Below are 15,446 nucleotides of genomic sequence, written 5' to 3' on the forward strand. Positions count from 1 at the left end.
AGATGGAAGGGGAGAAAAGGAAGGAGGGTGGGTGAAGGAATAATTGTTGGAAAAGGCAGAAAAGAAAATAAAGTTGACCTTCCAGACCCTGGGGTTTGAGAGGATATACATGAAGTAAGGCAAGGAAGTAGAAAAAAACACTAGGAAAACAGATTGAGAATTGTGGAGGGGTTTGATTTCCAGGATAAAAGCAGTTCCAAAGTTCTAGCAAAGGTAAAAAAGAGTGAGAGGTGAGTGAGTGATAAGGAAGGAGGAAACTGAGAGCATGATGGTGATGGTGATGGTGATGGTGATGGTGATGGTGATGGTGATGGTGATGGTGATGGTGATGGTGAGGGAGAGGAGGGGGCAGGGCAGTGGTGTGTGTAGGTGGGGAGAACACCCTGACTGATAGAGGCATGGCAGACTTTGGCCTCTGTCAAAACAGGGAAAAAGAACCGTAAAGCATAAAAACGTCTCAGTCCAGGCTATACAGGGCTAATCCCCACTTCCTATTAAGATTAATTTTAATACCTTCTATTTTGTGTGTAAAAAATCCCTTGACTCACTTATACATTTAGTACATTGAAATACTGTTAATGTTGACTTTTTTAAAAAAGTAGGTAGATCTTTAAGCAAAGAAAAGTCACAATATGAACCTGTAATATTTCTGGGGATGCAGTAAGTATATTATTTTTCATTTCTGGTGATCCTATCTAGAGGATATCAAACCTCAAACCTAAGATGTAGTATTTCAAAAGTTTGGTTATGTAAATGAAAGTATTTTTTAGAGGAAAAAGTACTACAGATCTGAATATAACCCATTAAAGCAATGGTTCATAAACTTTTTTATTTAGGTCAGATACCCCTTTGAAATAGCTAATGAAAACAATGGGAAAACAATGGCAGAGAAATACAGCACACACAAAATTTTGCATGCTATTTCAAGGGGTTCAATAATTCCAATCCTAGAACCCTCCACTTGAGAGATAACCTTGATTCAGGCTATTTTGGAAATATGTTAATTCAATTTGATGTTCTCCATAGTCAATGAAAACATACATTTAGTAAATTTTCCATTAAGCTGTTATTAATGGCAATGTGACATACTTTGACTTATCCAACTGCATTATACAGTCCCCCTCGTAACTAGCATCATGCTGATGACAGGCAAAATCTACTGACAGGTCAGAAATGAACTAATAACTAAAATAATCAGTCATGGATCAGTAAGAGATACATATATCCATCACATAAAAGTGTAAAATGTTTACTGTATTCCTTCATCTTCCCCAACCAAATAACAAATTCATTTTCTGTATAACAACCTCAAGAAACTGAGCACTGAAAGTCCCAAAATAATGGCAGCATATGGAATGAGTACTGGATGCAAATAAGGAGCTTGGATTCTGATTCCTGCTCTGCCACTAATTAACTGTTACCTACCTTACAGCTTAAACAGTTCATTTAATTTCACTAGCTTCCGTTTTCTCGTCTACATAATGAAGTAAATTAAACGGTTTCTAGTTCTGTGGATGTATGTGTCTGTGACTCCCAAACCATTAAGGTGTCCTTTAAATCAAATAGCCTACTAGAAGGTTAAAATGTGCCATTCCAAAGAAAAGTACCAATGTCCTCCCCCAAGTCATGTAAAACCCACCCACCAAATCATAGTCACCAGAAAGAAACATGTTCTGAAGATTCATATATTAGTGATTAATATATTAGTGATTAGTGTTCAGTCTCTAGTAGGATGAAGAATTGATCATCTTTTAGATTTTTCATTTGGATGAAAATAACAGCTACCCAGTTAATCAAGTCCAACCTGCTTGTTTTGTAGACAAAAAAACCCAACAACAACAAAACCAAGGAACAAAGAAGTGACTTCACCTTAGCAGCAGGGCATGTACTTAATTAATCAGCTCACCTACCTGTCCACTTCTCCTTTCTCATACTCCATTTGTCTCTAAAGCAACACTTCTTCTACCCCTAGTGGTTACCCCTTGCTGGACTACTTCTTCCAGAATTCTACTGTTTCCTTCCTGGGGTTAAGATCTAAGCAGCAAAATCTACTTGGCTCTGTCTCTTGAATATGAAGTTATCTAGGTCCCTTTCCTGAAGACATTTTTCAATGTATATTCCTTTGTAAAGGATTCAAAGCCAAATTTCCCTAGCACCACACGACTGTCATAGACTTGCTGAATTTAATGAAACTTCCTGCTTACATATCCACAAGATTTACGCTCTTTCGACTAATTCCTTTGGTCTTTACAACACAATCAATATTAGACTAACTAGCTCTTTGAGGATAAGAAATGCCTCATACACCTGTCCACATAGTACAAAGCACACAACACAGTGCTCTACTCACAACAAGCATTCAAGAAACAGAGTTTAATGATCAACCCCTAAGGGTTTAAGTTTTGAAACCTTGAGTTGATCTCTATTGTTTTTGCAAGTTATCTTAGTTCTCTTCTTAAGGCAATAACCTCAATTTACTCTCTACCTACTTCCTGCACTTATAATCAGCCACCTTGGACTTCCCTGATGGTGCAGTGGTTAAGAGTCCGCCTGTCAATGCAGGGGACACAGGTTCTATCTCTGGTCAAGGAAGATCCCCTATGGCACGGAGCAACTAAGCCTGTGCACCACAACTACTGAGCCTGCGCTCTAGAGCCCGCGAGCCACAACTACTGAGCCCAGGTGCCGCAACTACTGAAGCCTGCGCCCCTAGAGCCCGTGCTCCACAAGAAAAGCCACTGCAATAAGAAGCCCACGCACCGCAACGAAGAGCAGCCCCCGCTCGCGGCAACTAGAGAAAGCCCGTGTGCAGCAACGAAGTCCCAACGCAGCCATAAATAAATAAGTGAATGAATGAATAAATAAATAAAATACCAGCCACCTCCTAGTGTTTAGAGCGCTGGGTTTTAGAAAGTCCACCTGGCACTTCCTATGGGCACTCTTGTACGCTTTCCTGCCAGGAGGTTTTTATATGCTCTTTTTTACCTTCACAGCAACCACGCAGAATGGGTATAATTATTCCTACTTTACTTTAGAGAAACTAAAGTTCAAAACAGTTGATTTGCCAAAGATTATGCAGCCTTGGGCAGTGACAGAGCTAGATTAAAAAAAAAGGTATGAATCATATTTTTTTCTTTGATGTGGACCATTTTTTTTTTTAAATCTTTATTGAATTTGTTACAATATTGCTTCTGTTTTATGTTTTGTTTTTTTGGCCCCGAGGCATGTGGGATCTTAGCTCCCTGACCAGGGATCGAACCCGCACCCCCTACATTGGAAGGTGAAGTCTTAACCACTGGACCGCCTGGGAAGTCCCTCAAAGAGTTTATACACTATTCTGAGACAATTATAAACACTGTGGAGATTAAGGTGTAGAAAGAATAAGCAAGAGTATTCTATGTATGCACCTGAGTAATTAGGAACAACTTAACAAATGAAATGAGATTTGATCTGACCCTGAAAAATAAACAAAAAGGAGGAGAAAATAACATGGAAAAGTCATTTGTAAGGGTTAATGGGGCAAATATTCTGAAAAACACTGGGCAGTGATCAATAAATTTTTAAAGACTATATAACTGAAGCTTTGAAGGAAAGAACTCTTTAAAACAAAAAAGATCTTTTATAGATTTATTTTCAAGGACTATTTTCTCATTCAATAAGTAGAAAGTAAAACAATATTAAATATTCTAAATTAGGGAAGATAATAATTGAGACTATTTAGAAATGGGAGAGGCTAAATTAAGAAGAGGTAAGAGAAAAACCATAGAAACTTATATGTAATAATGATTTCTTCATAAAAGATGCTGCCATGTCTCATCAGTCTATAATTCCCTAACTTCTCCGTAGCCATTAATGAGGCATCCCCCACTCTTCAGTCCTAGGGTGCTTTAAACTCTACGGATATCTTCCACCCTGCAGTAATCAGTTCTAGTCAGCATGGCTGGAAATCTAAGGCTCTGCCACCAAAACATTCACGACCTTGAGCCTTGACCTAGTCATCAAATACTCCAGAGACTGAGTTTATCCCATGTGCAAAATAAGGGTATCACCACCAATACCATCTACCTGACAAAGATTTTGTAATAAATATTATACTTGTAAAAGCACACCAACTATTTTAAAATATTCTCAACAACAACAAAAAAGACCTTATTCTATGGAATTATCTCATCATTGTTCATAGAATATCCTTGCCAGAAAACTCATAAATCAAAAATAATTACTGAAGTTTGTGGTCAATACATATTTACTGTAAGTATCTTTAGTTTGACTGGATGTTGTTGCACCCATTAACCGCCTTTATTTTTTAAATGATTTTAGGCATTTATAGGATCAAAAAGTGCTAGAATAAATATGCACCTAGTCACAGATAAGCAGTAACACAAAAAGTATACCTCACCTTGGCTTGAACCCAGTGGTTTTTTTAATTCGCTTAAGTGTCATACAAGTTAAGTTTCAAGAGTACATACAAAAAAAGAGAAGAACATGCTAAGCTGATGTTCATCTGGAAAAGTAAATGTGAGAGAATGACCAATAAAATTTTTAAGTTAAGGATAATGATAGGGGACTAGAACTACCAAGATATCAAATATCATAAAGCTGAAGTAAGTTAAAATGTGGTAATGGCACAAAAATAGCTTGATGAATTAGAATAGAGCATCTGTAAATGAACCAATTAATAGTAATATATTTATGTTTGCTATACATAAAAATAAGAACTGAATGTTCTTATAGGAATATATAGGTTACACAGTTTTAAGTAGGAATTCAACATATGCAAAGAGATGTTTCAAATCAGTGGGAAGAGAATGGGTTATATTCAATATTGTATTGGGAATACTGGCTATCCATTTGAGAAAAAGACTCTATCATACGTTTATGGTGTTTCATACATAAATTCCTTGTTGATTAAAGATATGAAGAATAATATAAAAATATATTTGATTTTCAAATAAGGAAGACTGACAAATTTTACATAAAATTTTTAAAAATTTTCCCTGATTAAAGATACCACAAGCAAACATAAAAGTATGTGAGGAAATACATACAAGGGGTTAATATATATGTGTGTGTGTGTGTGTGTGTGTGTGTGTGTGTGTGTGTGTGTGTGTGTGTGTGTGTGTGTATAAAGAGCTCCTACAAACCAATAAATAGACCAGTTCAAAATACACAAGTCAAAGAAAGGTGTGGCAGAGGAAACGGGGGTGGGCGGGGTGGGGACGGATAAGCAGGAGGAGCAAGGGGAGGACTGAAAAGAGGAGATGGTGGAAGGGGGGGACAAACGGAAAAACGGCACAGAGGAATAAGTAAAAGGATTTCTACTTTTTTTTATTAGCATCCAGCGTTGCAAAGGGAAATGGGGAAAAGAGCACTATCTGACACCGTTGGCAAGAGTACAGCCTGGTACAACCTTTGGCAGGGAGAAAATTTGATAAAATAAAAAACTTTACTATATACACTATATTTCTGGGAATGCATTCTACAGAAATACTAACGCTACTGTGCAACAATATATGAACAACATTGTTTACCGTGATGCTGTCTGTAATGGTGAAAAAACTGTAGATGTACCTCAATAAGGGAATCGTTAAACAAATTATGATGTATCCAAACAATGAAATAATTTGCTTCAGATAAAATAGTAAACCTACATGCTTGAAAAGAAAACAATAACACATTAAATGGGAAAAGCAATTGCAATATTATACAGCAAAGATGCTATATTATTATGTTATTGGCATTAAAAAGTCTACAAGAATATAAGTGAACTTTTAAAAGAGATTACCTCTACAGAGAGAGAAAGAGAAATATCGTATGAATCCCTTATATGAAGAATCTAAAAAGAAATGATACAAATGAACTTATTTACAAAACAGAAACAGAGACTCACAGACTTAGAGAACAAACTTATGCTTACCAGCGGGGAAGGGTGGGGAGAAGGGATAGTTAGGGAGTTTGGGACTGACATGTACACACTGCTATATTTAAAATGGATAACCAACAAGGATCTACTGTATAGCACAGGGAACTCTGCTGAATGTTATGTGGCAGCCTGGATGGGAGGGGAGTTTGGGGGAGAATGGATACATGTATATGTATTGCTGAGTCTCTTTGCTGTGCACCTGAAACTATAACAACATTGTTAATCAGCTTTACTCCAATATAAAATAAAAAGTTTAAAAAAAAAGTTATTACTTCTAGAGAGTGATACTAGGAAAGAGAGGAAGTGACTTTTCATATCAAAATTTACATACTTCTATGTTACAATGACTATGTATAATTTTTATAATTAAAAACCTTTAAGTGAGAAGCATATATATTAAAACATTTCAAAACACTAAAAACTTATTTCTATACTATTCTTCAGAGATGCTCTTGATTTTTTCTTATTTCATGTTTTGAAACAAAGGTACAAAGTTCATCCAATCAATAATTCAATGACAACTTTATATTCAGAATGCTCTAGTAAGGCTGAAAGTAATGCTCTAAACAGTTTTGTCTTTTGTGTTAAGTAACCCCTTGTTAGGCTCTGAGGCTTCTTGACAGCAAGGACTGAATCTTTTGGATTTTTCTATTTCCGCAACCAAAGTATGTGATACATGGCACATCATTTATACATGTCTGTTGAATGCTGAATTGAATAAACAAAATAATTTCCTAATAGCTCTTTCAATGCTCTAATAAATTCCTAAAGGAATGAAGGTGAAAACTAAAGGGAATTATAAATGTGACGTCTTTGAACATGTCATCTCTTACGGGGAAAAAAAAACATGGTCAAATCTATCCTGCTCTTCTCAGATTTTCTAAAGCAGGATTTCTCAACCTCAGGACTACTGACATTTTGGGCAGGATATTTCTCTGATGGAGGCAAAGGGGTGTCCCAGGTATTGCAGGATGCTTAACAGCATCCCCAAAATGTCTACAGACAGAGCCAAATGTCCTTTGTGGGGCAAAATCACCTCCAGTTGAATACTGCTCTAAATAGTTATTAACAAAAGAATTAAATACATATTATACACCCAATAACCACTCCATGTCAAAATCGTCCAATTCAACTCTCACTTGAGAGTCTGGTAAAGTAGGTAAGACATAGACTCTGCTGCCACATAGCCTGGGTTGAATACAGGCCCTGCCACTTTAGTTATGTGACTTCAAGTAAGTCACTTCACTTCCCTCAGTGCCTAGTTTCCTCATCTGTAAAATGGTAACAATATTAGAACCTACCTAATAGGTATGTTAAGAGAATTTAATGAGTTAACACATGTTAAGTGTTTAGAGTAATGCCTGGCATATATTAAGTACTGAATGATTCACACCACATTGAATCTATAGACACAAATTACTCTCTGACAATCACATATTAATTCATGGTGGGGAGGGAAATTGTCAGCTGTATGACACTGTGCTAGGTATTGGAATAGAGAGATCAAAGAATAAGACATGATTCCTATCCTCAAGAAACCTTAAGTCTAATAGAGATACCACACAAACATTATTACAGTATGAACTGATATAATGCAGGTACAGTGACAGTGCATAGGAAAGGTACTAACCCACCATACTGGAAGAATTAGGCAAGGTTTCCTTCAAAAGATTCCTAATGAATCTTGGAGGGAAAAATAAGGAACAGGGGCTCAGGGAATGTGACACAATGCATACAACTGACAGTAGATTGGCATGGCTGGGATATAGGGAAAGAGATTAATTGTGTGAGACTTAAGGACAGAAAAACTGGCAACTCATTTAGGGCCACATATAACATTTAGGTACTTAACTTGATTTTGAAACATAAGAGTCACTAAAAGAATTTAAGCATTGGTATGACATACCATATTGTGCTTTAAAATGAATTGTGGAGACAAGACTGAGAGAAAGCACATAGAAAATTGTTGTACTGATATGCGTAAGGAATTCTATGAACTGACGTAAGATAAGAACGATGGCGATGGAGAAAGGGTTATTTAAAAGATACTACAAGGTAAAATTAGGAACGTTTGCTGCCGGAATGTATGTAGGAAAGTGAGAGAAAGAACAGTTCCCAAATTTTCTAGCAAGGAAAAGTGGATGCCTATGTCATTACCCAATAGAGAATACATTCCAGAGAGCTAAAGAAGTCTGCTGGTCAGGATATTGCTTCTCTTCGATAGTCTTTTATTCAAGTGCAAAATTAGAGCAGTCCATAGAGGAACTGCTTCGTCCTAAATAGATGGAGATTGCCACCAATATTTTGTGGTTTTTTAAACACTGCTTAGACACTATCTCGGGTCTTTAGAGTTTTTCAAGTTAAATTATAACATTTACTTGTCATGGGGGACACAAGATGACTAATACTCTCTGTTATCAGGTAGCTTTCATTCTAGATGTGATGGACATGTAGAATGACAAGACTGAAAGAAAATATAAACAAAGAAATTAAGAGAATTTTGCATGAGACCACAAGTGCTATGACTACAGCTGAGCAAGCACTAGAGCATAGGAAATAAGTAAGAGGGGCAAGCATGAGAGACAATATAGTAACAGAATATGGTGATGAATTAAATGTTAGGGAGGCAAAAAAACAGAGATCTAAATCCCTAGGGCTCTAAATTAGATATGAATATAGAACACATTGGATCTGAGATTCTTTCAAGACAAATAGAAATTGGATAGAAACCTGGATAATTGAGTCTGCAGAACAGAAGAAATGAGAGCACCATTAAAACACAAGAAGTAACTTGAGACCTGGAAATGGATGAAATAACGTACAGAAAATGAAAGGTGAGAAGGTAGCAAATGTCCAATGAAGGAATGCTGGCTAACAGAGCCAGGCAGAAAATAAGCGTTCACATTCCTTGTACAGTCCCTACATGGAATTGAGGTTCATGCAATCATGCAAATTTGCAGGTTGTATTATTAAAGGTCATTTGGTGCAGTCCACCATTTTACAGAAGAAAATTTAAGTAGATTTCTAAAGATCACGTGCCTGGTAAATGGAGTCTTTTTCTCCAGGCTGTTTCCAAGGCACCCTCTCCGTTCTACCATGTTTCTGGTTGCATTTCCTCAGGTCCTCACGGAAGGGGATTTCCCAAGATAACCAAACCAGGTTTATTTTGAAGTTAAAAGTATACTAAACTTGCTCAATCAAGTGCCTCTATAAAATGTTAATGCTCTGTCCAAATCATGATTTTCTGATTTTTAGTATCTACTCAGATACTTCTGATAATAATGTTCAAATCAGTAATGCTGACTTCATTTAACGTTTGCATTTCAAAATCTCCTAAGAATACAGTTACAGCCTAGCAGTTAAATCATTCTCAGCATAACAAAGAAGTTTCTATTTAGTACAATTTTAATTTCCAGTGGGAAATTACAAGGGTAGGCTAGTCTTCCTCTAATAACAAACATCTAGATACTATCTTCTTCACCTTTTGCTTATGCTCATTTTAGGTGGGAAACATGACATTTAGGGTCTAAAGCATACGTTATAGCATAATACTATCAATTTTAGGTCACACGTGATAATCCCAAATTCTTTTATTTATTTATTTTTTTGCGGTACACGGGCCTCTCACTGCTGTGGCCTCTCCCATTGCAGAGCACAGGCTCCGGATGCGCAGGCTCAGCGGCCATGGCTCACGGGCCCAGCCACTCCGCAGCATGTGGGATCTTCCCGGACCGGGGCACAAACCCGTGTCCCCTGCATCGGCAGGCGGACTCTCAACCACTGCGCCACCAAAGAAGCCCCCCAAATTCTTGAAAATGATAATTCCAGACCAAAATGATGTGACTTGAAATAAAAAACCTTTATTGTATATTTTGATGGAGCATATATTGTTTTCATCTGTATTGTAAAATATCAATATAAGTATGTGCCTTACCTCTCCAACTAACCTCTGAGTTCCAAGTGTATTTTTAAAACTTTTTCCACAAGATCCAGTCCAGTGGCCTAGTACATACTAGACACTCAAATATTTACTAAGATTACATAATCTGATATATGGAAAAAAGTAATATATTCTCTGAGCCAGGGATTCTCAGCTTGGGAGGAGAAGGTAGATCAAGAAAACAAGCACAGCCTTGCCCCCGCCCCCTCTGAAAATCATTGTCACTGACAGATCTGATGCTGACAAGAAAGTGGTATATCTCAGGTGTCCTGGGACAGAAAAAATTATTGAGAATGACTTATCTGGTATAAAACTAATTTTATAGATGAAGAAGTGAGGTTCATGTAAGTTAAACAATTTGTCCAGTTTAACATTCTTTGCAAATTATATCTTGTTGCCTGGTCTGAGGTTCATAACTAAAAAGATGTTTGAAGATCTGTCTCAAGTCAGGAAACTAGTTCAAATGACCTTTTAAGGTTCCTGCCCTCATACTCCTAGTTTTAAAAAATAACTACTTAGCCTATTCAGTGAGAATCTCTCCCCCACAATATATATCATTAAATCTCTAAATGACATCAGCTGTAAAATGTTTGAACATTTTAATACTATTAGCCACATCAAATAGGGTATTAGTTAATTAAAACTGTTCTCTAGGAAATAACATTCTTAAATCCAATTAAAAACAACCAAGGGTTATACCCCAATAAAGATGTTAAAAAAAAAAAAAAAACAAAAAACAACCAAGGTTTGTTTTTTGGTTTGTTTCACATAAAATCCATAACTAAACATGAGAGGATTACAAGGGACATTTTAAAAAATAAGCTTGTTTACCTGATGGCATTAAGTAATTTCAAATTTGAATAGGACCTATAAAGTAGTTTTTGTTTAAATTTAAAATGCCCTTTATAATTTTTTAATCAATATTTTTATAGTCTGTGGATCAAACTGGGACGTAAAAATTGACTCCACGTTTAAAAATGTGTGCTGCAGTTAGAAAATGAAAAAAGGGAAAACACAGGATACAAAATTGTATGTATAACTGTATGTACAAACCTTAATAACATAAAAAATAAAAATGCATAGGAAAAAAACTAAAAGGAAATGTGGCAAAACACAAGATTTTTGTCTTTGGGTAAGAAAATCATGAATGGGACTTTCCTGGTGGTGCAGTGGTTAAGAATCCACCTGCCAATGCAGGGAACATGGGTTCGAGCCCTCGTCTGGGAAGATCTCACATGCCGCGAAGCAACTAAGCCTGTGCACCACAACTACTAAGCCTGTGCTCTAGAGCCTGCAAGCCACAACTACTGAGCCCGTGTGCCACAACTACTTAAGTCTGTGCGCCTAGAGCCTGTGCTCTACAACAAGAGAAGCCACCGCAGTGAGAAGCCCACGCACCATGATGAAAAGTAGCCCCCGCTCACCACAACTACAGAAAGCCCACACGCAGCATCGAAGACCCAACGCAGCAAATAAATAAATAAATAAATGACAAAAAAAGAAAGCAAATCATGAGTGATTTTTCCCCTTTTTCTACATTAAAAATATATTACTTTGATATTTAGGAAAATAGTAAGTTAATAGGTGATTTGAAAGACTTCAAAAGGAAGAAATTCTTTTTGTATTTATATGGTTAAGATAGAAGACAAGTTTACAACTTAAAATCATTCAGATCAAAACACCCTGAGTTTAAAAAACATTTAAGGTTCTTTTTTTTTAAACTGAGGTTTTCCAGGTAAATACAATTTTTGCCATCAATCATTATAGTTCCTATAAATGTTTCAATATGGGCATACCCACAAAAATAAAGATTTTCAAAATTTCAAAGAAATGAGTGTTAAATTTTCAATGAAAAACTATTTCAAATAGAAAATCATTTCACTGAATCTGACTACACGTTTAAATTCTAGTTACCAGATGTACATTCAGAAAGCACACCAACTAGGCTACAAAGAATAAACCACTTCCTTCAATATTACAACCACACTGTGATTTCTTTAGTATGAATTATGTTTTCATTTTAAAACAACCTTCATATAGCATAAACTGCCTCATCAAATCCATTATGCAGTATCCATCTCCTATGACACAGAAGACAAAAATGTTGTATCCTAAAAAAATATTCACTGGGATCAGATTTCAATTTTCTATAAATATCATTGAGCCGGCAATCTTAAGAATTAAAAGAAACTTTTGATGAATAGATTTCAACCTTATATTGGGCTGGATTATATGCCTTGAAGTAGTATCCACAAAATTTTATAATCCATGTAATTAATTTAAATTATATTAGGACCAATAAGAGTTCTTGCTACTTCAAGAGTTAAGAAATAAAGGCAATACTATGTTACTAATAATTTTCCTTTAAAAAAGCCATTTATATTTCATTTTTAAATATTGCTGTAATAAAAATTTTGTTAGACCAGAAATAGGACAGCCTATAAAACAAAGCGTTTTATTTTACAGAATGAAACTGTATATACCAAAACCCTTTTTCAAAAAACTAGACAAATGTAGCAGTGTTCCTCACCATTCTTCCCTAGGCCTTCTGTTTTAACTTATTCTAAACTCTCCCTGAGAGCTCTAATCTATATCACCATCACTGGAATTATCTACCCTTAAGCATCTCCCTAACAAATCCTGTTAATCCTTCATGTCTTAAGCTTCGGCATGATGTTATTAAGGGCAAAGCTAAGAATGTATATTTGAGAAATGCCTCCTCAACAACACAGAATAATCTAAATATAATGAGCTCCTACTGTCTGCCAAGAAATTCTATAATGGCTTCATTTAAGACTTCATTTAACATCAAAACTACCCTAAAAAATAAGAATTATTTTTATCCTAATTTTGCAAATGAGAAAACTGTGACACAGGATGTTAAGTAATTTGCTAAGGGCACACAGCTAACAGATAGGTGGTTCCACTAGAATGTAAATCCAGTCTACACAAGCAGCTGTGCTCTTCCAAATCACTGTGGAAACTAGCAGTGAGAACCGACAACTTCTAGTCATAAAATCAGAGAAACACTAAACATTTAGGTAGAGGAAAAGGCACAGTAGAAATAAAAGGCTCATAGTATGCATATGAGCTGAAATAAGGAAAAGAGTTAATAAGAACCTTGCTGAAAATTTCAAGAAAGGAGTCCAACTAGCGAGAGATGATAAATGATAATTAAACTGGCATTAATAGTCAAATTAAAGACATGAATTTTCATTAATATTCTCATTATTTAGGTGTCATTTACACCATTTTATTTTAGTGACTGTAAAATACACACATGTGCACACATACATGGGCCTATACAGATCCAATTTAATCCTTATTTCAACTTTGTCTTCAATTTCTTTCCTAAATTCTATCTTTGAGATTTTCAAGAACATGACTGTAAAAAGGGAGAGGCTGCTGTATTTGAATAATCCTAAACAATTTAAGTTTTAAAAAGATATACACAAAATGGGAAGGGGGAGGGATAAATTAAGAGTCTGGGATTAACATATACACACTACTATATATAAAACAGATACTACTATATATAAAATAGATAACCAACAAGGACTTACTGTATAGTACAGGGAACTATACTCAATATCTTATAATAATCTATAAGGGAAAAAATCTGAAAAGGAATAGATACATATAACTGAATCTCTTTGCCATACATCTGAAACCAACACATTGTAAATCAACTAGACTTCAATTTTAAAGAAAAAGAATTAAAAAAAAGATATACGGTAGGTCACAACCATCTCCACACTTCATCTTGAATTCATAATTGGGCCAAGAGTCATTCCTAAATAACTTAAGAAAACTTAGTAATATCCAATATTATCCAATATCCAGAAATAACTCCATAATAACAAATGTAATGAACTTTAAAGCAATTAATAAAGGGAAGGAAAGGGAAACTAATATTGTTTTAAGATACTACTATATGGTACAAGCTGGGTTAAGGATAAATCATAATACTTTGAGATAGATAATATTTTTGCCATTTTAAAGAAAAAAACCAAGTCTCAGAGAAATCCAGTAAGTTTACAGATAGCAAATGAAAGAGCTAGATTACAAACTATAATCTGAGAGCTATCATCCTTTTCTACTATACCACATGCCACTAGTCAGAGCATAAAGTTGATGCATCTTTTAAATTCTAATGAAACTCTGAAAGAAAATAAAGTTCGACCACTTTTTACACTTTACACAGAAATAAATTTTAGAGGAATTAAATGTCTTAAATGTAAAAAACTCACATAATAGTTCTCTCAAAAGAAAACTGAGAATATTTATAACCTAGAGGTTAAGGTTTTTTGGGGTTTTTTTTAATCCAAGACTGCAACCTGGTAAGTTAAAAAAGACAGATATAATGGCATCCAATTTTTAAATTTTTCTGGAAAGATACCATAAATAAAGAAAAAGAAAAGATTGGGAAAATTATTTACAATGTATATACTAATAAAAGATTAATATCTATAATACCAAGACTTCAATTAATAAGAAAAAGACAACCCAATTAAAAAATGGGCAAAGGATATAATTAGCAATTCACAAATTCAAATTGCAAGTGAATATATGAAAATATACTCAACTTCGTTAATGGTCATGGAAATGAAAATTAAATCAGCAATGAGACATTAACTTGTTACCTGTCAGACTGTCCAAAATGAAACATAACACCTCTCATAAAGCAAAGGCCATATCTATTTAAAGCAAACAGTATACCTTTAAAATAGCAATCCCACCACAGGGGATCTATCTGATAGAATCAAAAGCCCTAGTTTTTAAGGATATGTACACAGATGTTCTGTAAACAGAATAGTTCATAGAAGCAAAAATTGGAAATAAAATGAATATCCTTCAATATGGGAAATCTTGAATAAATTGTAGCACAGCCATACCACGGAATATTATGTAATTACCAAAAAGAATACATTGGAAAATACTCCAGTTGACAGTGTATTATAAGGAAAATGAAAATTATAGTACATCATTTTTTTACAATAGTAATAAAAAATCCCTCTATGTATATGTGTCTATTTTTATATATTAGATGAAAATAAAGAAATACATGGAAGAATCTATATCAAGCTGTTAAAAATGGCTGAGGAGATAAGTAATTCCCTCAAAAGAGCTTACATCAAAACATCATGAATGACTTAAAAAAAAGAAAAGTGAGTGGAAGTAATATAAGCCCCTCAATGCATTCAACTTTAATATAGTCACTTTTTATAGCACTTGTTCCTTAGATGGTAGTAAAAGAACACTTTATTTCTTTGAACTAAGTTCAGCTATCACTTGTTGAGCATTCTCTATGTGCCAGACACTGTGCCAATTGCATTACATGAGTTATTTTACTTACAGAAACTTGTAAGTTAGGTACTGCTTTCTCATGAATAAATGGTATTTTAACACTGCCAACCTATAACAGCATGCACAATGCACCATGGATACAATTTTCAGGGACACAAAGGTGACTGTCATCACAACAAGCTCCCCCACCCAAAAGGCATAATCGATCTCTGACTCTTACCTACTCTGTTAATGAATGAAAACATCAATATGAATATAAAATCCTTTCATGGAATA

The 15,446-nt window shown here is 35.0% G+C and overlaps 1 protein-coding gene across 4 annotated transcripts in view; it reads right to left on the reverse strand.

The window, feature by feature from the left end:
* HBS1L (HBS1 like translational GTPase) overlaps positions 1-15,446 on the reverse strand; it is an 81,786-nt gene that overhangs the window by 33,097 nt on the left and 33,243 nt on the right. For 2 of the 4 annotated variants that reach the window (XM_019951738.3, XM_019951742.3), the window contains exon 5: positions 5,532-5,654. The exons of the other annotated variants lie outside the window; for them this stretch is intronic. In XM_019951738.3, coding sequence (XP_019807297.1) covers positions 5,532-5,654 — 123 coding nt within the window. The remainder of the gene's footprint in view (positions 1-5,531; positions 5,655-15,446) is intronic. 4 annotated transcript variants of the gene reach the window in all.

The sequence above is a fragment of the Tursiops truncatus genome, chromosome 12 (assembly GCF_011762595.2).
Source record: "Tursiops truncatus isolate mTurTru1 chromosome 12, mTurTru1.mat.Y, whole genome shotgun sequence".
Classification (NCBI taxonomy): Eukaryota; Metazoa; Chordata; class Mammalia; order Artiodactyla; family Delphinidae; genus Tursiops; species Tursiops truncatus.